Source organism: Melanostigma gelatinosum, assembly GCF_949748355.1.
Source record: "Melanostigma gelatinosum genome assembly, chromosome: 9".
Taxonomy (NCBI): domain Eukaryota; kingdom Metazoa; phylum Chordata; class Actinopteri; order Perciformes; family Zoarcidae; genus Melanostigma; species Melanostigma gelatinosum.
The window spans coordinates 652,237-675,248 of NC_136642.1; the positions used below are offsets into that span (position 1 = coordinate 652,237).

The 23,012-nt window shown below is 47.5% G+C and overlaps 2 protein-coding genes across 4 annotated transcripts in view; one reads left to right on the forward strand and one right to left on the reverse strand.

The window, feature by feature from the left end:
* The window catches only part of iqgap3 (IQ motif containing GTPase activating protein 3), a 29,816-nt gene extending 22,859 nt beyond the window's left edge, over window positions 1-6,957 (reverse strand). Inside the window, exons 1-6 of one of the 3 annotated variants that reach the window (XM_079275814.1) lie at window positions 6,829-6,957; window positions 5,300-5,387; window positions 5,018-5,174; window positions 4,507-4,584; window positions 4,355-4,431; window positions 4,200-4,267 (exon numbers count right to left, since the gene is read on the reverse strand). In XM_079275814.1, the coding sequence (XP_079131940.1) occupies window positions 4,200-4,267; window positions 4,355-4,431; window positions 4,507-4,584; window positions 5,018-5,174; window positions 5,300-5,387; window positions 6,829-6,850 (490 nt within the window). In that variant the 5' untranslated portion in view covers window positions 6,851-6,957. Of the gene's footprint in view, window positions 1-4,199; window positions 4,268-4,354; window positions 4,585-5,017; window positions 5,175-5,299; window positions 5,442-6,828 lie in introns of all 3 variants that reach the window. The other 2 variants (XM_079275812.1, XM_079275813.1) reach the window with 2 other exon arrangements.
* Window positions 6,958-13,675: 6,718 nt separating this feature from the next.
* LOC306782628 (gonadotropin-releasing hormone II receptor-like) lies at window positions 13,676-16,630 on the forward strand (the record flags this gene model as incomplete). Its single annotated transcript, XM_079276071.1, has 3 exons — window positions 13,676-14,215; window positions 15,838-16,039; window positions 16,191-16,630. The coding sequence occupies 3 exons, from the start codon at window positions 13,676-13,678 to the stop codon at window positions 16,628-16,630; spliced, it is 1,182 nt and encodes a 393-aa protein (XP_079132197.1).
* Between the last annotated feature and the right edge of the window lie 6,382 nt (window positions 16,631-23,012).

Here is a 23,012-nt window from a genome sequence, read left to right on the forward strand (position 1 = left end):
TACGCTCCTATCTGTTGATGCTACGCTCCTATCTGTTGATGCTACGCTCCTATCTGTTGATGCTACGCTCCTATCTGTTGATGCTACGCTCCTATCTGTTGATGCTACGCTCCTATCTGTTGATGCCACGCTCCTATCTGTTGATGCCACGCTCCTATCTGTTGATGCCACGCTCCTATCTGTTGATGCCACGCTCCTATCTGTTGATGCCACGCTCCTATCTGTTGATGCCACGCTCCTATCTGTTGATGCCACGCTCCTATCTGTTGATGCCACGCTCCTATCTGTTGATGCCACGCTCCTATCTGTTGATGCCACGCTCCTATCTGTTGATGCCACGCTCCTATCTGTTGATGCCACGCTCCTATCTGTTGATGCTACGCTCCTATCTGTTGATGCTACGCTCCTATCTGTTGATGCCACGCTCCTATCTGTTGATGCCACGCTCCTATCTGTTGATGCTACGCTCCTATCGGTTGATGCTACGCTCCTATCTGTTGATGCTACGCTCCTATCTGTTGATGCTACGCTCCTATCTGTTGATGCCACGCTCCTATCTGTTGATGCTACGCTCCTATCGGTTGATGCTACGCTCCTATCCGTTGATGCTACGCTCCTATCCGTTGATGCTACGCTCCTATCCGTTGATGCTACGCTCCTATCCGTTGATGCTACGCTCCTATCCGTTGATGCTACGCTCCTATCCGTTGATGCTACGCTCCTATCCGTTGATGCTACGCTCCTATCTGTTGATGCTACGCTCCTATCTGTTGATGCTACGCTCCTATCTGTTGATGCTACGCTCCTATCGGTTGATGCCACGCTCCTATCTGTTGATGCCACGCTCCTATCGGTTGATGCCACGCTCCTATCTGTTGATGCTACGCTCCTATCGGTTGATGCCACGCTCCTATCGGTTGATGCCACGCTCCTATCTGTTGATGCCACGCTCCTATCTGTTGATGCCACGCTCCTATCTGTTGATGCCACGCTCCTATCTGTTGATGCTACGCTCCTATCTGTTGATGCTACGCTCCTATCTGTTGATGCTACGCTCCTATCTGTTGATGCTACGCTCCTATCTGTTGATGCTACGCTCCTATCGGTTGATGCCACGCTCCTATCTGTTGATGCCACGCTCCTATCTGTTGATGCCACGCTCCTATCGGTTGATGCCACGCTCCTATCTGTTGATGCTACGCTCCTATCTGTTGATGCTACGCTCCTATCGGTTGATGCCACGCTCCTATCGGTTGATGCCACGCTCCTATCTGTTGATGCTACGCTCCTATCTGTTGATGCTACGCTCCTATCGGTTGATGCCACGCTCCTATCGGTTGATGCCACGCTCCTATCTGTTGATGCTACGCTCCTATCTGTTGATGCCACGCTCCTATCGGTTGATGCCACGCTCCTATCTGTTGATGCTACGCTCCTATCTGTTGATGCTACGCTCCTATCGGTTGATGCCACGCTCCTATCTGTTGATGCTACGCTCCTATCGGTTGATGCCACGCTCCTATCTGTTGATGCTACGCTCCTATCTGTTGATGCTACGCTCCTATCTGTTGATGCTACGCTCCTATCTGTTGATGCTACGCTCCTATCTGTTGATGCTACGCTCCTATCTGTTGATGCCACGCTCCTATCGGTTGATGCTACGCTCCTATCTGTTGATGCTACGCTCCTATCTGTTGATGCCACGCTCCTATCTGTTGATGCCACGCTCCTATCTGTTGATGCTACGCTCCTATCTGTTGATGCTACGCTCCTATCTGTTGATGCTACGCTCCTATCTGTTGATGCTACGCTCCTATCTGTTGATGCTACGCTCCTATCTGTTGATGCCACGCTCCTATCTGTTGATGCCACGCTCCTATCTGTTGATGCCACGCTCCTATCTGTTGATGCTACGCTCCTATCTGTTGATGCTACGCTCCTATCTGTTGATGCTACGCTCCTATCTGTTGATGCTACGCTCCTATCTGTTGATGCTACGCTCCTATCTGTTGATGCTACGCTCCTATCGGTTGATGCTACGCTCCTATCTGTTGATGCTACGCTCCTATCTGTTGATGCCACGCTCCTATCTGTTGATGCCACGCTCCTATCTGTTGATGCTACGCTCCTATCTGTTGATGCCACGCTCCTATCTGTTGATGCTACGCTCCTATCTGTTGATGCTACGCTCCTATCTGTTGATGCTACGCTCCTATCTGTTGATGCTACGCTCCTATCTGTTGATGCTACGCTCCTATCGGTTGATGCTACGCTCCTATCTGTTGATGCTACGCTCCTATCTGTTGATGCTACGCTCCTATCTGTTGATGCTACGCTCCTATCTGTTGATGCTACGCTCCTATCGGTTGATGCCACGCTCCTATCTGTTGATGCTACGCTCCTATCTGTTGATGCTACGCTCCTATCTGTTGATGCCACGCTCCTATCGGTTGATGCCACGCTCCTATCTGTTGATGCCACGCTCCTATCGGTTGATGCCACGCTCCTATCTGTTGATGCTACGCTCCTATCTGTTGATGCTACGCTCCTATCGGTTGATGCCACGCTCCTATCTGTTGATGCTACGCTCCTATCGGTTGATGCCACGCTCCTATCTGTTGATGCTACGCTCCTATCTGTTGATGCTACGCTCCTATCTGTTGATGCTACGCTCCTATCTGTTGATGCTACGCTCCTATCGGTTGATGTCACGCTCCTATCTGTTGATGCTACGCTCCTATCTGTTGATGCTACGCTCCTATCTGTTGATGCTACGCTCCTATCTGTTGATGCTACGCTCCTATCTGTTGATGCTACGCTCCTATCTGTTGATGCCACGCTCCTATCTGTTGATGCCACGCTCCTATCTGTTGATGCTACGCTCCTATCGGTTGATGCCACGCTCCTATCTGTTGATGCTACGCTCCTATCTGTTGATGCCACGCTCCTATCTGTTGATGCTACGCTCCTATCTGTTGATGCCACGCTCCTATCTGTTGATGCCACGCTCCTATCTGTTGATGCTACGCTCCTATCTGTTGATGCTACGCTCCTATCTGTTGATGCCACGCTCCTATCTGTTGATGCTACGCTCCTATCTGTTGATGCTACGCTCCTATCTGTTGATGCCACGCTCCTATCTGTTGATGCTACGCTCCTATCTGTTGATGCCACGCTCCTATCTGTTGATGCTACGCTCCTATCTGTTGATGCTACGCTCCTATCTGTTGATGCCACGCTCCTATCTGTTGATGCTACGCTCCTATCTGTTGATGCCACGCTCCTATCTGTTGATGCTACGCTCCTATCTGTTGATGCTACGCTCCTATCTGTTGATGCTACGCTCCTATCTGTTGATGCCACGCTGCTATCTGTTGATGCTACGCTCCTATCTGTTGATGCTACGCTCCTATCTGTTGATGCTACGCTCCTATCTGTTGATGCTACGCTCCTATCGGTTGATGCCACGCTCCTATCTGTTGATGCCACGCTCCTATCTGTTGATGCTACGCTCCTATCTGTTGATGCTACGCTCCTATCTGTTGATGCTACGCTCCTATCGGTTGATGCCACGCTCCTATCTGTTGATGCTACGCTCCTATCGGTAGATGCTACGCTCCTATCTGTTGATGCTACGCTCCTATCGGTTGATGCCACGCTCCTATCTGTTGATGCCACGCTCCTATCTGTTGATGCTACGCTCCTATCTGTTGATGCTACGCTCCTATCTGTTGATGCTACGCTCCTATCTGTTGATGCCACGCTCCTATCTGTTGATGCCACGCTCCTATCTGTTGATGCTACGCTCCTATCTGTTGATGCTACGCTCCTATCTGTTGATGCTACGCTCCTATCTGTTGATGCTACGCTCCTATCTGTTGATGCTACGCTCCTATCTGTTGATGCTACGCTCCTATCTGTTGATGCTACGCTCCTATCTGTTGATGCTACGCTCCTATCTGTTGATGCTACGCTCCTATCTGTTGATGCTACGCACACTGATCATTATTCATCAGCTGATATTAATTTGTATTGCATTATTAACATAAATAAACATGATTGATTAAGTTCCCTTAAATCTGTTTATTTAATTATCGTGACAGACAATTGTCCGTCCGTCCGTCCGTCCGTCCGTCCGACTGTCTGTCTGTCCGACTGTCTGTCTGTCCGACTGTCCGACTGTAAGGAATCATATCCACCTGTGAACTTGACTTTTCCATCGAGGTCGTGGATCTGAGGAGCCAGACCCAGTCTGTACAGGTACAGGCTGCAGAGAGACAGGTAGAGAGAGAGACGGGCTGTTAACAGAAAGATGTGGAGACAGACAAGTGTAGAGACGGACAGGTGAGCTCACCTGAGTGCGTGGATACAGTAAACAGCTCTCGGCATGTTCTTCTTGTCGTAGACGTCTGTAGTTTCTGGATAAAAGATCTGAAAACAACAACAACCAGTGATCAATAGATCAATACTCTGATCAATACTCTGGTCAATACTCTGATCACTGACCGCTGGCAGGCCGAGTGTCGTCATGGCGATCCTCCAGTGGTTGATGTTGTCAGTGTGACGGAATTGAAGACCGACCGCCTGATGATCAATAACAGCTGATTAGTGACACGTTCACTGCGTGTGTTCACACACTGTGTGTAAATATTGTGTTTTAATATGTGTGTGTTATAGACCTGGTACCAGAGCTGGTCCTGGTTAGTGTGTGTGTGTGTGTGTGTGTTGTAGACCTGGTACCGGAGCTGGTCCTGGTTAGTGTGTGTGTGTGTGTGTGTGTGTGTTGTAGACCTGGTACCGGAGCTGGTCCTGGTTAGTGTGTGTGTGTGTGTGTGTTATAGACCTGGTACCGGAGCTGGTCCTGGTTAGTGTGTGTGTGTGTTGTAGACCTGGTACCGGAGCTGGTCCTGGTTAGTGTGTGTGTGTGTTGTAGACCTGGTACCGGAGCTGGTCCTGGTTAGTGTGTGTGTGTGTTATAGACCTGGTCCTGGTTAGTGTGTGTGTGTGTGTTATAGACCTGGTACCGGAGCTGGTCCGGGTCGTAGATCTTCTTCACATTGACGGCCTTCGGAGCGAATCGATGACCCAGTTTAGCCAGAACCACTCCGTTCCTCAGAGCCTCCTCCAGCTCAGTGGGAGCAGGAAGCTCCTCCCCCAGACACGCCTCCATCCACCTGAGGAAGTGATGTCACAGGTGATGTCATATGTGACACAACACAGTGAAATTATGTATGAGCCGCCAAAGAAGAAGAACCAGTTCAGTGTGGACCTGGACCAGGTCTGAGTGGACTTTACTGACCTCTTAGCCTCCTCCAGCCTGCAGAGGTACTGATAGGCCACATTCTGGATCCTCTGTTCATCCATCTGCTCTGCTGTCAGACGCTCATCTGGAACACACACACGATCAGCGGTCGCCAACCCGTCGATCGCGGAGACTTTCCCTGTCGCTCCAAAATAGAATTAAAATAAATTCAGAAACACATTGGGCCTCATTCCCCAACAGTTTCTGGAGTGTCTTCTGAAATGTTTTACGGACTTCGGAAGACCAACGTCAGAAAAGATCTCCGCCTGATTCACGAACGCCTGAAAATGGGTTCTTACAGCCGAAGTGTCCTCAGCTGTGCTCCCCGAATGAGGATTCTTAAATTGAACTCGCGTTCTCGTGCACCTGGGTTTGCACACAGAAACGCCCCGACAGCTCCTTATAAGGGCATGCAACTGAAGAGACGTGTGCACAATCGACCGACTCCATAGGCAACGCGAAAGCAACTTCAGACTGATTAAGATCAGGTGAAAGCAGAAAGTCCTGTCCGGATCTGGTCCTGGAGAGTTTGTCTCTACATTGTAATCCTAGTTTGACTTGGTTAGTGAATGCATCGGGTGCCTTCCATTTCAGCCCATCATACAATATTTATCATTCCATAACTAAGATGTACTTGAAATGTGTTCTTTTATTTTTGTTGTTCATGTTTTTCTCCATTGAATGTTATATTTGACACTGAACGAGTTCATCTTTATCTCAGTGATAGTGTCCAAATGAGCATAAAATATCACTGTATGTAAAAACTACACGAACAACAAGATGTAAATGTTGATCAACATCTTATTCCCTTCTGCTCATAATAAAACAGGTCAACAAGTCAAAAGTTGACCCTGTCGGGTCCATTCTGCAGCCATTGTGTGCGTCCCTTTAAGAGTTAGGATTTAGGACGCGGATATGAAAGCTAGTTTATCCGTCTTTCCTTTACAAGCAGGAAAATTATTTCTCTTTATTTGAGAAAAGTTCATATTTCTGTTGTCAAATTTCACTATGACCCTGAAATTCTGTCTCTTGTGTTGTCATATACTGAATGCAAGCAGAACTACAGAGCAGAATCACACTCTTCTGATTGAACCAGTCGATGAACTGTCTGAAACGATGGATTTTCAAACATGACACACTCCCCTTGGGGCTAAGCCCCCTTTCTGTGAATCCTAGAGACGCCCCTGGTCTGGACAGTCTTTTTCTCAACAGGTAGATGCCCGTCACGAGGTAGAGGTCAGGGGTCTTGGGCTGACCCCTGATTTAGATGAAATACTAGTCAGTCTGAATCTGTCAGACATGAAACAGTAATATTCGGTTTTAAGTGTTTGTTGTTTGTACATGAAGAATAAAGAATCCACATGTTTCTGTGATGTTTGGAATAATTCATGTTAATAAAGTGAAAACGTCATCCGATCTGATCAGATCAATAAGAGCACGTGTCACGATTATTCATCGGACCATAAAAACATTAAACACGTTTTATTGTTGTTTCGGTGAAACATGAAGAAGAAGGTTTGACTCACATCGTCCGGATGAATCCGCCATGTTGTCTCCGTGTCTCCGGTGGGAGAGTTAACTCCGTGAATCAGACCGACGGGAAGTTTCTCAGCCGTCAATTCAAACCGTAAAAAACGTCTCAAACTCTCCGGTTCTTCTTCCTCCCGGTTCTAACTGCTCGCAGCTGCTTCCGGTCCGCAGTTTGAAAAGCTCCCGCCGCTCTCTGATTGGCCGAACGACCAGGCCGCTCCGCCCATTGGCTGGAACGTTGTCGCGTTGGATTGTGGTCCATGTAGTTTGTGTATTTTCTGTCGTTTAAATAAACATTTATGATAACGTAAGTGTTTGTGAAACTATAACTAACATGATATATATTTTGTGGATCATTTATTCAGTTTATCCTTTTTAATTTTTAATTTGTCTCCTTTGTATTGTCCCGTCCTCATGTTGCCATGGCAACCGAGTCAACAACAGTCATCAGTTAGCAAGTAGCTAATGTAATAGCTGCTCCATTAAACACGTCACTTATTGAAACGTATCGATCTTACATCAGTTATTGATTCACAGAGTGTTAGCAGTGCTAGCTAGCACTGCTAACACTCTGCTAAAGGCAGGCTAGCAGTAGCTGATGCTAACAACAACGACAACTGTGACGCTAAGAGCAGCAGGAAGTAAAGTTTTTGATATTCTATAAATTCACAAATGATAACAATAATAATTAGATGCCATTGTAAACATTGTATTCTTAGATATTAGATAGAAACATAAATTAACCCGTGTTAAGCTATTAATGAAGTAAATGAACAGATTTCTTGACAATACAATCTCTTGTTTAATATTCATTCTCTTAAAGTTCACATTTATTTATCTGCTTTATTTATTAATCTGTTTCTGGGGTGAAAAGTGAAGAATTCAGTTTAATGTTGATGAGCTGACTCCTCCAGCAGAGGGCGCTGTTAGCTTAGCATTAGCTTTCAGCTGAAAACAACTGGAAGAGAAAAAAATAAATGAATGAATGAATGAATTTTATTTATAGAGCGCTTTTCACAGACATAACATCACAAAGTGCTTAACAGAGCAGACATTTAAAAGCATAAAAAACACAATGTGACCCTAGGGTCAATAAATGACATACATAGAGAAAATAAAAAATAAAATAAAAATGTAAAACATATTTTAAGAGCAGGTCTAGGACATGAGTTTACTTTTACACAAACGCCAGCCTAAACAGGTGGGTTTTGAGCTGGCTTTTAAAAGTATCCACAGTATCTGCGAGGCGCAGAGTTGCAGGCAGAGCATTCCAGAGCCTCGGGGCCACTGCCTCAAAGGCTCGGTCACCACGGGGCCACTGCCTCAAAGGCTCGGTCACCACGGGGCCACTGCCTCAAAGGCTCGGTCACCACGGGGCCACTGCCTCAAAGGCTCGGTCACCACGGCTCTTACATCGTGTGCGTGGGACAGAAGACCTGGAGCGTTTGACCTGAGAGTGCGGGCGGGTGAATATGGGTGAAGTAGATCAGCTACATAAGCCGGAGCCTGACCGTGAAGTGCTCTGTAAGTGATGGTGAGAATGTTAAAGTGTATCCGAGATGCTACAGGGAGCCAGTGGAGAGATCGGAGTACGGGGGTGATGTGAGACCGTCGGTTTGTCCTGGTGAGTAATCTGGCGGCAGCGTTTTGGATGACCTGCAGACGGTTAAGAGCAGATACACTGAGTGATGTGAAAAGTGAGTTGCAGTAGTCAATGCGTGAAGAGATAAATGTGTGTATGATCATCTCTAATTCAGGTGTTGATAATACAGATCTCAGTTTACTGATATTTCTTAGATGGAAGAAACATGACCTGGACAGCTGCTTAACATGAGGGTCAAACGACATGGATCGATCAAAGAAAATCCCAAGATTACACAGGTTGCAATGGGAAGCAGAGGAGAGAGGACCAATAATCTGCCTGATCATGGGGACAAACTCCTCTGGAGCAATAAATGGGTTTATAATAACAAAAATAATGAAAATTAATAATAATCATAATAATCATGACAATTAATAATAATCATAATGATAATTATAATAAGAATATGATTATTAGGCAAGGCAAGTTTATTTGTACAGCACATTTCAACAACACGGTAATTCAAAGTGCTTCACATAAAACCATTAAAAGCATCAAAACATAAGGCAAAAGAAAAGGAGATTTAAAAAACAGTGTAAGAGATAAAATACAGTGATAAAATGCAGAAATTCAGGAAATTGATAAATATATGAATTGAATGTGGTTCAATTAAAGGCAGCAGCAAACAGAAAAGTCTTCAATCTTGATTTAAATGAGCTGAGGGTCTCAGCAGACCTGCAGCTTTCTGGGACTTTGTTCCAGATATGTGGAGCAGAAACACTGAACGCTGCTTCTCCATGTTTAGTTCTGACTCTGGGAACAGGAAGTAGACCGGTCCCAGACGACCTGAGGGGTCGGGATGGTTCATAAGGTAGCAGCAGATCAGAGATGTATTTTGGCCCTAAACCATTCAGTGCTTTGTAAACCAACAGCAGGATTTTAAAGTCAATTCTTTGTTGGACAGGAAGCCAGTGCAAAGACCTCAGAACTGGAGTGATGTGATCCACCCTCCTGGTCTTAGTGAGGACTCGAGCTGCAGCGTTCTGAATCAGCTGCAGCTTTCTGACGGACTTTTTACAGAGACCTGTAAACACACCGTTACAGTAGTCCAGTCTGCTGAAGATAAATGCGTGGACAAGTTTTACCAAATCCTGTTGAGACATAAGTCCTCTAATCCTTGATATATTCTTCAGGTGATAGGAGGCTGATTTTGTAATTGTCTTGATATGGCTGTTCAGGTTGAGGTCTGAATCCATAACTACACCTAGATTTCTGGCTTGGTTTGTGGGTTTTAACATCAGTGACTGACGCTGAGCGGTGATTTTCAATTGTTCGTCATTGGTACCAAAAACAATTACTTCTGTTTTATCTTTGTTTAATTGAAGAAAATTCTGGCACATCCAGTTGTTGGTTTGTTCAATGCAGTTACCCAGCCCTTGTATGGGATTATAGTCCCCTGGTGACATAGTTATGTAGATTTGTGTGTCGTCTGCATAATTATGATAACACACTTTGTTGCTTTCCATAATCTGAGCTAGTGGAAGCATGTAGATGTTGAACAGAAGAGGCCCCAGTATTGAACCTTGGGGAACACCACATGTCATTTTAGTCAGCTCTGATGTGTAATCAGCTACAGACACAAAGTATTCTCGGCCCTTCAAGTAGGATTCAAACCAGTTAAGTGCTGTGCCAGAGAGTCCCACCCAGATGTTTAGTCTTTCTAGGAGTATGGCATGGTCGACCGTGTCGAATGCAGCACTGAGATCTAGTAAGACTAAGACTGAACTTCTGCCATTGTCTATGTTTAAGTGGATGTCGTTGAAAACCTTAACAAGAGCAGTTTCAGTGCTGTGGTGCTGTCGAAAGCCTGACTGGAAAACATCAAAGCAGTTATTTACGGCCAAGAAGTTGGTCAGCTGTTGGAAAACCGCTTTTTCAATTATTTTACTTAAAAATGGGAGGTTTGATATTGGCCTATAATTTTTCATCGTTGCGGAGTCTAAACTAACCTTCTTTAGGAGTGGTTTAATAACTGCAGTTTTTAGGGCTTGTGGGAAGACACCTGAGAGAAGGGATGTGTTTACAATATGTAAGAGATCAGTGGTCATGCAGTTTGAAATATTTTTGAAAAAGTGTGTTGGTAGAATATCCAAGCAGCAGGAGGATGACTTCAGATGTTGTATAATGTCTTCTAGGCTTCTACGGTCGATTGAATGAAATTGTGTCATGATATTTGAATGGATGTTATTCAGAGATCGGGACAACACATATCCTGTGGTTGGTGTGGAGGCACTGACTGCTTGTCTAATTTTCTGAATTTTGTCAGTAAAAAAGGAGGCAGATTGATTGCATGCCGGTGGATTGGAGCTCAGCAGCTACCGACACTGGAGGGTTTGTTAGCCTGTCGACGGTAGCAAATAAGGCGCGTGTATTGTTCTTGTTTTTGGTTATGATGTCAGAGAAGAATGACTGCCTTGCATTTCTAAGTTCCAAATTATAATTGCGAAGTCTCTCTTTATAGATGTCACAGTGAACCTGGAGATTAGTTTTTCGCCACCTGCGCTCAGCTTTCCGACACTCTCGTTTCTACACAGAACACAGAAATGATCAGAGAGTGCAACATCAGTCACAGAAACCTTGGAAATGTTTACACCTTTGGTGATGATTGGGTCCAGAGTGTACCCCCTGTTGTGGGTGGGTCCTGTCACATGCTGAGTCAGATCATAGTTATCAAGGACACCACATAGTTCTATAGACTCTCTGTCCTGGGGATTATCAAAATTGCAAAAAGCTTAATAATTCAAAAGTCGAAAGATTACAAATATGAAGTCATATCGCACCTCTTGTAGTAGCAGTAGTAGTAGAAGTATTAGTAATTAGAAGAAGTAGTAGAAGTAGTAGTATCAGTAGTCGTAGTAATAGCTGTAGTAGTGGTCGTAGTATTTTATATAACAGTAGTAGTAGTATAATAAGTAGTAGTAGTAGTAATAGTAAAGTCAGTTTTTGAAGTAGCAGTAGTAGTAGTACTAGTAGCAGACAGTACACACACACACGCTCACATACACACGCGCATACATACACACGCTCACATACACACGCGCATACACACGCACGCTCACATACACACATACACACACACGCATACACACACACGCTCACACACACACGCTCACATACACGCATACACACACACGCACACACACGCTCACATACACACGCGCATACACACACACGCTCACACACGCATACACACACACGCATACACACACACGCTCACACACACACGCGCACACACACACATGGCGCTCCTCCTCCCTGCGCTGCAGTCTGAAGGTTTCTCTTCAGAAGCTGCTGCAGTCGACAGGAATGTGAACTGATCCGGATCACACCGGCTTCTGTTCATCAGACAGGGTTCTCCAGGGTTCTCCAGGGTTCTCCAGGGTTCTCGGCCATGAGGAGGAGAAACATTCAGAGCTGCTGATCAGGTAAAGACACAGACTCTTTCACAATAAAAGCCTCAACACACACTCAGCTGATTTACATTTATAGATAAGACATGTTGATTTATAATCTTTGTATCTTAATTGATTTTAACTACAAACAAGATTTAAATGATTTTTACCAAAGTAACTAAGTACATTTATTATTATTTAGATTTATTAAGATTGTTCACGTCATTAAGAACTAATATTAAAGATAAGTATTAGACATGTTTTACTTCCTGTTTACTTTAAAGATCTCTTTGGATCATTATTGATCTCCTTAAAACAGTGAGGTTTATTGATTTTAAAATAATAATATTTATATAATTATCACAATAAGGTGTGTGTGTATTGATCACATTGATAACTGATCAGTTTGGAAAAAATCGAATTGATTCTCTGTGTAAATAGTCTGAAATTAAAACCATATTCTAGACCTGATGAAGGTGATGATGAAGGTCTGTTACAGTTTTAACTCTAGATTTAAGGATACGACTTACAAACAACTTCCTGGTTTGTCACATGACTGCCATTGACTTACGTTGAATTACATAGAATAACATTGAATTACATTGAATAACATTGACTTACATTGACTTACATTGAATAACATTGACTTACATTGAATAACATTGAATTACATTGAATTACATTGAATAACATTGACTTACATTGAATAACATTGACTTACATTGAATAACATTGAATTACATTGAATTACATTGAATAACATTGACTTACATTGAATAACATTGAATTACATTGAATAACATTGACTTATATTGACTTACATTGACTTACATTGAATAACATTGACTTACATTGAATAACATTGAATTCCATTGAATTACATTGAATAACATTGACTTACATTGAATAACATTGAATTACATTGAATAACATTGACTTACATTGAATAACATTGAATTACATTGAATTACATTGAATAACATTGACTTACATTGAATAACATTGACTTACATTGAGAAAGAGACGTCTGTTACTTCACTTCCTGCATGAACATTTAAATATCTCTAATTTAAATCATCAGGTCCTGAAAGTCGTAAAGCGCACTAACATCCTTCATTCATGTGAATGAGAACAGGGCTGGGGGCGGGGCTAAAGGAAACGCTGCTGAGCATGCTCAGTAGGACAATGATGAGGAAGATCAGAAACCAAAGTCGTGGAGTCATCGATCAATAACAAGCTGCTGGGGAATAAATCTGGTATCAATCACAATGGTTTCATAATCAAGAGGCCTGCCCACAGTGTCAGCCAATCAGGGGAGGGGGGGAGGGGCCTGGCACTCTGTTGGTCTGCGGAGAGATGTGGAGGTTTCCACGGTGACATGAGCACACACAGGTCAGGTTACAGGTTACATAGAGCTTTCTGCAGTTATTCTTGGCAGCTGGATCTGTGTGTGTGTGTGTGTGTGTGTGTGTCTATTACACACAATGTTTATGTGTCCAGAACCCTATGTTGACCACCAGTAAACCAAACTCTGATAGCAGGTGTTTGATGTAAGCAGCATCACCTGCTGAGCCCTGATTGGACGTCTGTAGACCACCCGTCTGTCTGCCTGTTTATCTACCAGCCAACGGTCCATCAGCTCTTATTGTGACGGGGACTTCCTGTCTGTGAGTGCGATTAAAGATCAAAGATAAAAAGTCTATTCAGAGAACCTGAGCTGTTACCATGGTGATGATTCACCCTGACCAATGACGGTCCTTTAAATTGTCCAAACACACAAAACCTTTTCTTCTTCTTGTTCTCTGCAGGATGTCAGGTAACTGGTCCGTGGTGCAGCCGTCATCACTGGCTCCACCCACCAGCTATGTGGCCCCGCTCCCTCTCAACACGTCCCAGTTCCCCCCTCTCACGGACTGGGAGGCTCCCAGCTTCACCCGAGCTGCTCAGTTCCGTGTGGGAGCCACCTTCGTCCTCTTCCTGTTCGCCGCGGGCAGTAACCTCGCCTTATTGGCCAGCGTGTGGTGTGGGCGTGGCCGGCGGCTGGCGTCTCACCTGCGGCCGCTGATGCTGAGCCTGGCGTCGGCCGACCTCATGATGACGTTCGTGGTGATGCCTCTGGACGCGGTGTGGAACGTGACGGTGCAGTGGTACGGAGGTGACGCTCTCTGTAAACTGCTGTGCTTCCTGAAGCTGTTCGCCATGCACGCCTCCGCCTTCATCCTCGTGGTCATCAGCCTCGACCGCCAACACGCCATCCTGCACCCGCTGGACGCCCTGAGTGCTCACCGCAGGAACCGAGTCATGCTACTGCTGGCCTGGAGCCTCAGCCTGCTGCTTGCATCACCACAGGTAACGCGCGACCACGGAAAACGCGCGACCACAGGTAACGCGCGACCACGGGTAACGCGCGACCACGGGTAACTCGCGACCACGGGTAACGCGCGACCACGGGTAACGCGCGACCACGGGTAACGCGCGACCACGGGTAACGCGCGACCACGGGTAACGCGCGACCACGGGTAACTCGCGACCACGGGTAACGCGCGACCACGGGTAACGCGCGACCACGGGTAACGCGCGACCACGGGTAACGCGCGACCACGGGTAACGCGCGACCACGGGTAACTCGCGACCACGGGTAACGCGCGACCACGGGTAACGCGCGACCACGGGTAACGCGCGACCACGGGTAACGCGCGACCACGGGTAACTCGCGACCACGGGTAACGCGCGACCACGGGTGACGCGCGACCACGGGTGACGCGCGACCACGGGTGACGCGCGACCACGGGTGACGCGCGACCACGGGTGACGAGCGACCACTGGTGACGCGCGACCACGGGTGACGCGCGACCACGGGTGACGCGCGACCACGGGTGACGAGCGACCACGGGTAACGCGCGACCACGGGTAACGAGCGACCACGGGTAACGAGCGACCACGGGTAACGCGCGACCACGGGTAACTCGCGACCACGGGTGACGAGCGACCACGGGTAACGCGCGACCACGGGTAACGAGCGACCACGGGTAACTCGCGACCACGGGTAACGAGCGACCACGGGTAACGCGCGACCACGGGTAACTCGTGACCACGGGTAACTCGTGACCACGGGTAACTCGCGACCACGGGTAACTCGCGACCACGGGTAACTCGTGACCACGGGTAACTCGTGACCACGGGTAACTCGCGACCACGGGTAACTCGTGACCACGGGTAACTCGCGACCACGGGTAACTCGCGACCACGGGTAACTCGCGACCACGGGTAACTCGCGACCACGGGTAACGAGCGACCACGGGTAACGCGCGACCACGGGTAACTCGCGACCACGGGTAACTCGCGACCACGGGTAACTCGCGACCACGGGTAACGAGCGACCACGGGTAACGCGCGACCACGGGTAACGAGCGACCACGGGTAACTCGCGACCACGGGTAACGCGCGACCACGGGTAATCTTTTCAATATTTCATCCAGCAGCTGAGAGCTTTACATGAGTCTTTAATATGAATCTCTAACATCAATATTTGTGTAATGATAATCTGCTGAGCTGAAGGACAAACTGAAGGAGAAGAGATCTGTTTACAGAAGAGATCACATGATCTTTATTATCTTTATCATCACACTTATTGTCATGAAGTCGTTCTTCTCTGTGACCCAGGTGAAAGTTCCTCCGTCAGGTGACAGAAACATGAAATCCCTGCAGGAATGTTCTGGTTTCTGATGGAGAGATTAAAATGTGTGAAAGCTCCTGCTGTTAGCTTGGGCTAACGGCTCCCCTTGGTTTCGATGAGGAATGCTCACAATACTAAGAGGCTGGAAAACAGAACTGAAACAAACTGTTTCTCTGAATTGTAGCTGCAGAAACACCGTTTATTGATAAACTTGGTTTGTTCGAACTGATTGGAGCCTCTCGATGAGCTTCACCTGGACTCTACCTGAAGACGCCACCTGTCTGTCTCCCTCCAGCTGTTCATCTTCCGGGCGATCAGAGTCGAGGCCGTGGACTTCACTCAGTGTGCGACTCACGGCAGCTTCAACCGCCGCTGGCAGGAAACGGTGTACAACATGTTCCACTTCACCACGCTGTACGTCGTCCCCCTGCTGGTGATGAGCTGCTGCTACAGCCGCATCCTGCTGCACATCCACCTGCAGCACCTGAGAGACAAAGGTGAGACGCACCGGTGACATCTGTAACACACCTGTATCGTACCTTTACATCCTGCTGCACATTCATCGGCAGCACTTGAAAGCTAAGACACACCTGTAACACACTGACAGTGTGACATCACTAACGATGCTCCTCCCTCTCCCTCTCTCAGCAGGTGAGTCGTACCTGCGGCGCAGCGGCACCGACATCATCCCCAAGGCCCGGATGAAGACTCTGAAGATGACGGTGGTCATCGTCTTGTCCTTCGTGGTGTGCTGGACTCCGTACTACCTGCTGGGGATCTGGTACTGGTTCCAGCCCGACATGCTGCGCGTCACACCTGAGTACGTGCACCACGGCCTCTTCGTGTTCGGGAACCTGAACAGCTGCTGCGACCCGGTGATCTACGGCTTCTACACGCCGTCCTTCAAGGCCGACCTCGCCGCCTGCTGCTGTGGCACGAAGAGCGACGCTTCGCCGAGACCTCCGGACCGACCGTCCGCCGGGCGGAGTCCTCGCAGCGCAGGGCAGGAGGCGGAGCCTGCCACCAACAACCAGGCAGGAGACTGCCACCGACCAATCAGAGAGCAGGAGTTAATGATGACAACCTGAACTGGTTCAGCTGAAGGTGGATCAGGACTCTGGAGTCTGGACAAAAAAATCACCTCCTGCAGCTTTAAAAGGACGAAAACGTTTTTATTGTGATTCTGTTGGAAAGAGTTCATTCATCTAGTTTTACAGTCACACACACACACACACACACACGATCACACACGACCACACACACGATCACTCACTCACTCACTCACTCACTGACTCACTCACTCACTCACTCACTCACACACACACGATCACACACGACCACACACACGATCACTCACTCACTGACTCACTCACTCACTCACTCACTGACTCACTCACTCACTCAATCACTCACACACTCACTCACTCACTGACTCACTCACTCACTCACTCACTCACTCACACACACACAATCACACACACACACACACGATCACACACGACCACACACACGATCACTCACTCACTCACTCACTGACTCACTCACTCACTCACTCACTCACTCACTCACTCACTCACTGACTCACTCACTCACTCACTCACTGACTGACTCACTCACTCACTCACTCACTCACACACTCACTCACTCACTCACTCACTCACTCACTGACTCACTCACTGACTCACTCACACACTCACTCACTCACTCACTCACTCACTCACTCACTCACTCACTCACTCACTCACTCACTGACTCACTCACTCACTCACTCACTCACTCACACACACACGATCACACACACACACACACGATCACACACGACCACACACACGATCACTCACTCACTCACTCACTGACTCACTCACTCACTCACTCACTCACACACTCACTCACTCACACACTCACTCACTCACTGACTCACTCACTCACTCACTCACTCACTCACTCACACACACACGATCACACACACACACACACGATCACTCACACACTCACTCACTCACACACTCACTCACTCACTCACTGACTCACTCACTCACTCACTCACTCACACACTCACTCACTCACACACTCACTCACTCACTGACTCACTCACTCACTCACTCACTCACTCACTCACTCACACACACACGATCACACACACACACACACGATCACTCACACACTCACTCACTCACACACTCACTCACTCACTCACTGACTCACTCACTCACTCACTCACACACTCACTCACTCACTCACTCACTCACTCACTCACTCACACACACACGATCACACACACACACACACGATCACTCACACACTCACTCACTCACACACTCACTCACTCACTCACTGACTCACTCACTCACTCACTCACACACTCACTCACTCACTCACTCACTCACTCACTCACTCACACACACACGATCACACACACACTAACACGATCACACACACACACACACACACACACAATCACACCTACACACACACACACGCACACACACACACGATCACACGATCACACACACACACACACGATCACACACTCACACACACACACACATGATCACACCTACACACACACACGATCACACATACACGATCACACACACACACGAACACACACACACGATCACACACATACACGAACACACACACACGATCACACACACACACGAACACACACACACGATCACACACACACGATCACACACACACACACGATCACTCACTCACTCACTCACTCACACACGATCACTCACTCACTCACTCACTGAAAGTGAAAGTACAAGTACGGTAAATGCTGTTCATAACAAAGCAAAGCGTCAGCATTTTGAGATTTATGAAGTTTATTCTTCTTGCACACGACGGCCCTGAATGTGGGGGCTCTCGGGCTCAGCCCCCCTGAAAATATTGTTCTGAAAATGCCCTTATTGTTCGCCAATCTGTCAATCAACACCCACTTCCACGCCCGCCTTCCTGAGACTCTGACGCGTCGAAGGCGGGCTCATTGACTGAAATCGACCAATGATAGGCTGAGCTAGAGCCCCATACACACACAGCAACAGAGAAAATCCTATGAATGAGAGCCAGAGACAGGCTCTGAGAGGACCCTTGCTGTCAAAATGATTTCTAACTGTATTTGGATGTATTGAATAATATGAGTGATACAAAAGTGAAATATATAGTTATATAGTATGTAAAAGTACAATGTAAGAGCTGCAACAGCTGGTTCCAAAATGACGACCTCACGTGACCTCTCTGTACTAAAGCATCTATAACTTTCTTATTCTTCACTTTATCCCAGCCAACCTTTATTCTATGACTACTGATCGGTTGTGCTGTGATTTGGGAGAGTTTTTAGGGAGCTGCTGCATTATTTCAACAACGTAATATCAATAAAAGTGCTTTTTTTTCACGCGAACCTGATTATTTTCAATTTGAGCTGTGTAATGTCTTCATGCACTATATTAACCAGCAACATATACACAATATTACCCACTGAACAATCTCACGAGTGTTATCTGATTATAGCATCAGAAATTATTAAAATAGAGCTTGTAGTTACAGAACTGTGGTCTCTTTAGTATCGGTATGCCATTTTCGAGCAGAGGCCTAAAAATAGGGCCCGAGCTTAAGTTGCTGTGGCACCATGACCAAGGACATGGAGCTGTGTTGAACATAATTGGGTTGCTGTGATCCATCCAGGAGCAACAATGTTCAACATAATATATTGTACATAAGTATACTTTTGCATCTACTATGAACTGATCATCATAATTCTCCGTAAAGCGATATGACACTATGAAGGAGTTGTAACAGTGCGTTTATAAGTCTGCTCATTAGACTAGAGGATGTAGAGGCCAATGCATAATATTATGTTCAGCAAAACATATCCACTTGATGCATCAGGTCAGTGTTGTGAGAAAGGACGCCTGCCTTGTAAACTCCTGTGGGCTGATTGAACACAAAGGTTTTGCTGAAGCTGAATCTGCAATTGGGCGACTGCTCCCATCATAACTCCATCTGATCATCCACAACATGACTCAAACATCAAAACATGATCAATACTAAAGCAGCAACACAGTCATTACTGGAAACTGAAACATGTCCTGTTCATCTTCTAAAGAAGTTGGTTCTCTTCTTGGGCTGAAGACTCGTCCTGCGATGCTAAATAGCCGTTCACAGGCCGCTGAGGCAGGTAGAGGTGTGTTCAGCGTCACAGACAGCTTGCGCACAGCTGGGAAGGATTTCCCTAATGCTAACGCTAATGCTAACCCTAATGCTGCACTCTCTCGGCTCCGTTAGGTGGCTAGCTAACGTTAAGTTTGCTAACGTTAAGTTTGCTAACGTTAAGTTAGCTAACGTTAGCAAACTAGTGCTGCAATGATTATAGCTAAGATGACTCAAATCAGAATCAGAATCAGAATCGTTTATTGCAATGGTATGTTGAACATACAAGGAATTTGACATGACGGGAGGTGCGTAACATTTAACAACAATCAACAGTGCAAAGTAGAAACATATTCAATTTACAGAAAATTTAAAATAAAGTAAAATATAAAATAAAGTAAAACATAGAATAAAGTGGAGTATAAAATAAGGTGAAGTATAAAATAAAATAAAGTGCACAAACAAACAGATACCAGGACTATAGACCAGTGAGATGTAAGTGTAGTGTGAAAGTGTCCAGTGTGACAGAAGGGATGTGCGGGAGTGACCGGTGGGAATTAGTCCTGTGGATGACAGGGTCAGTGGGGGTCCCGGGCTCTGTTCATGAGCCCGACTGCCGACGGGAAAAAGCTGTTCATGTGTCGTGAGGTCTTGGTCCTGATGGACCTCAGCCTCCTACCAGATGGAAGGGGCACCAACAGGTCATGTCCAGGGTGGGAGGGGTCAGATACAATCCTTCTTGCTCGCCTCAGGGTTCTTGAAGTGAACAAGTCCTGGAGGGACGGCAGATTGCAGCCGATCACCTCTCAGCAGAGCGGATGATGCGCTGCAGTCTGTCCTTGTCCTTGGCAGTGGCTGCAGCGTACCAGACCGTGATGGAGGAGCAGAGGATGGACTCAATGATGGCTGTGTAGAAATGCACCATCATTGTCTTTGGCAGGTTGAACTTCTTCAGCTGCCTCAGGAAGTACATCCTCTGCTGAGCCTTCTTGGTGATGGAGCCGATGTTCAGCTCCCACTTGAGGTCCTGAGATATGAAGCCCAGGAAACGGAAGGACTCCACCACGTCGACGGGGGAGCCACACAGAGTGATAGGGGGAGTCACACAGAGAGATAGAGGGAGTCATACAGGGTGATAGAGGGAGTCATACAGGGTGATAGAGGGAGTCACACAGGGTGATAGAGGGAGTCACACAGAGAGATAGAGGGAGTCACACAGGGTGATAGAGGGAGTCACACAGGGTGATAGAGGGAGTCACACAGAGAGATAGAGGGAGTCACACAGGGTGATAGAGGGAGTCACACAGAGAGATAGAGGGAGTCACACAGAGTGATAGGGGGAGTCACACAGGGTGATAGGGGGAGTCACACAGGGTGATAGAGGGAGTCACACAGAGAGATAGAGGGAGTCACACAGGGTGATAGAGGGAGTCACACAGAGAGATAGAGGGAGTCACACAGAGTGATAGGGGGAGTCACACAGGGTGATAGAGGGAGTCATACAGGGTGATAGAGGGAGTCATACAGGGTGATAGAGGGAGTCATACAGGGTGATAGAGGGAGTCACACAGAGTGATAGAGGGAGTCACACAGGGTGATAGAGGGAGTCACACAGAGAGATAGAGGGAGTCACACAGGGTGATAGAGGGAGTCACACAGAGAGATAGAGGGAGTCACACAGAGTGATAGGGGGAGTCACACAGGGTGATAGAGGGAGTCATACAGGGTGATAGAGGGAGTCATACAGGGTGATAGAGGGAGTCATACAGGGTGATAGAGGGAGTCACACAGGGTGATAGAGGGAGTCACACAGGGTGATAGAGGGAGTCATACAGGGTGATAGAGGGAGTCATACAGGGTGATAGAGGGAGTCACACAGGGTGATAGAGGGAGTCATACAGGGAGATAGAGGGAGTCACACAGGATGATAGAGGGAGTCACACAGGGTGATAGAGGGAGTCACACAGGGTGATAGGGGGAGTCACACAGGGTGATAGGGGGAGTCACACAGGGTGATAGAGGGAGTCACACAGGGAGATAGAGGGAGTCACACACAGTGATAGAGGGAGTCACACAGGGTGATAGAGGGAGTCACACACAGTGATAGAGGGAGTCACACAGGGTGATAGAGGGAGTCACACACAGTGATAGAGGGAGTCACACAGGGAGATAGAGGGAGTCACACACAGTGATAGAGGGAGTCACACAGGGTGATAGGGGGAGTCACACAGGGTGATAGGGGGAGTCACACAGGGTGATAGGGGGAGTCACACAGGGTGATAGGGGGAGTCACACAGGGTGATAGAGGGAGTCACACAGGGAGATAGAGGGAGTCACACACAGTGATAGAGGGAGTCACACAGGGTGATAGAGGGAGTCACACACAGTGATAGAGGGAGTCACACAGGGAGATAGAGGGAGTCACACACAGTGATAGAGGGAGTCACACAGGGAGATAGAGGGAGTCACACAGGGAGATAGAGGGAGTCACACAGGGTGATAGGGGGAGTCACACAGGGTGATAGGGGGAGTCACACAGGGTGATAGAGGGAGTCACACAGGGTGATAGAGGGAGTCACACAGGGAGATAGAGGGAGTCACACACAGTGATAGAGGGAGTCACACAGGGAGATAGAGGGAGTCACACACAGTGATAGAGGGAGTCACACAGGGAGATAGAGGGAGTCACACAGGGTGATAGAGGGAGTCACACAGGGAGATAGAGGGAGTCACACACAGTGATAGAGGGAGTCACACAGGGAGATAGAGGGAGTCACACACAGTGATAGAGGGAGTCACACAGGGAGATAGAGGGAGTCACACAGGGAGATAGAGGGAGTCACACAGGGAGATAGAGGGAGTCACACACAGTGATAGAGGGAGTCACGCAGGGTGATGGGGGGAGTCACGCAGGGTGATAGAGGGAGTCACACACAGTGATAGAGGGAGTCACACAGGGAGATAGAGGGAGTCACACAGGGTGATAGGGGGAGTCACACACAGTGATAGGGGGAGTCACGCAGGGTGATAGAGGGAGTCACACAGAGAGATAGGGGGAGTCACACAGGGTGATAGAGGGAGTCACACAGGGTGATAGGGGGAGTCACACACAGTGATAGGGGGAGTCACACAGGGAGATAGAGGGAGTCACACAGGGAGATAGAGGGAGTCACACAGGGTGATAGGGGGAGTCACACACAGTGATAGGGGGAGTCACGCAGGGTGATAGAGGGAGTCACACAGAGAGATAGGGGGAGTCACACAGGGTGATAGAGGGAGTCACACAGGGTGATAGGGGGAGTCACACACAGT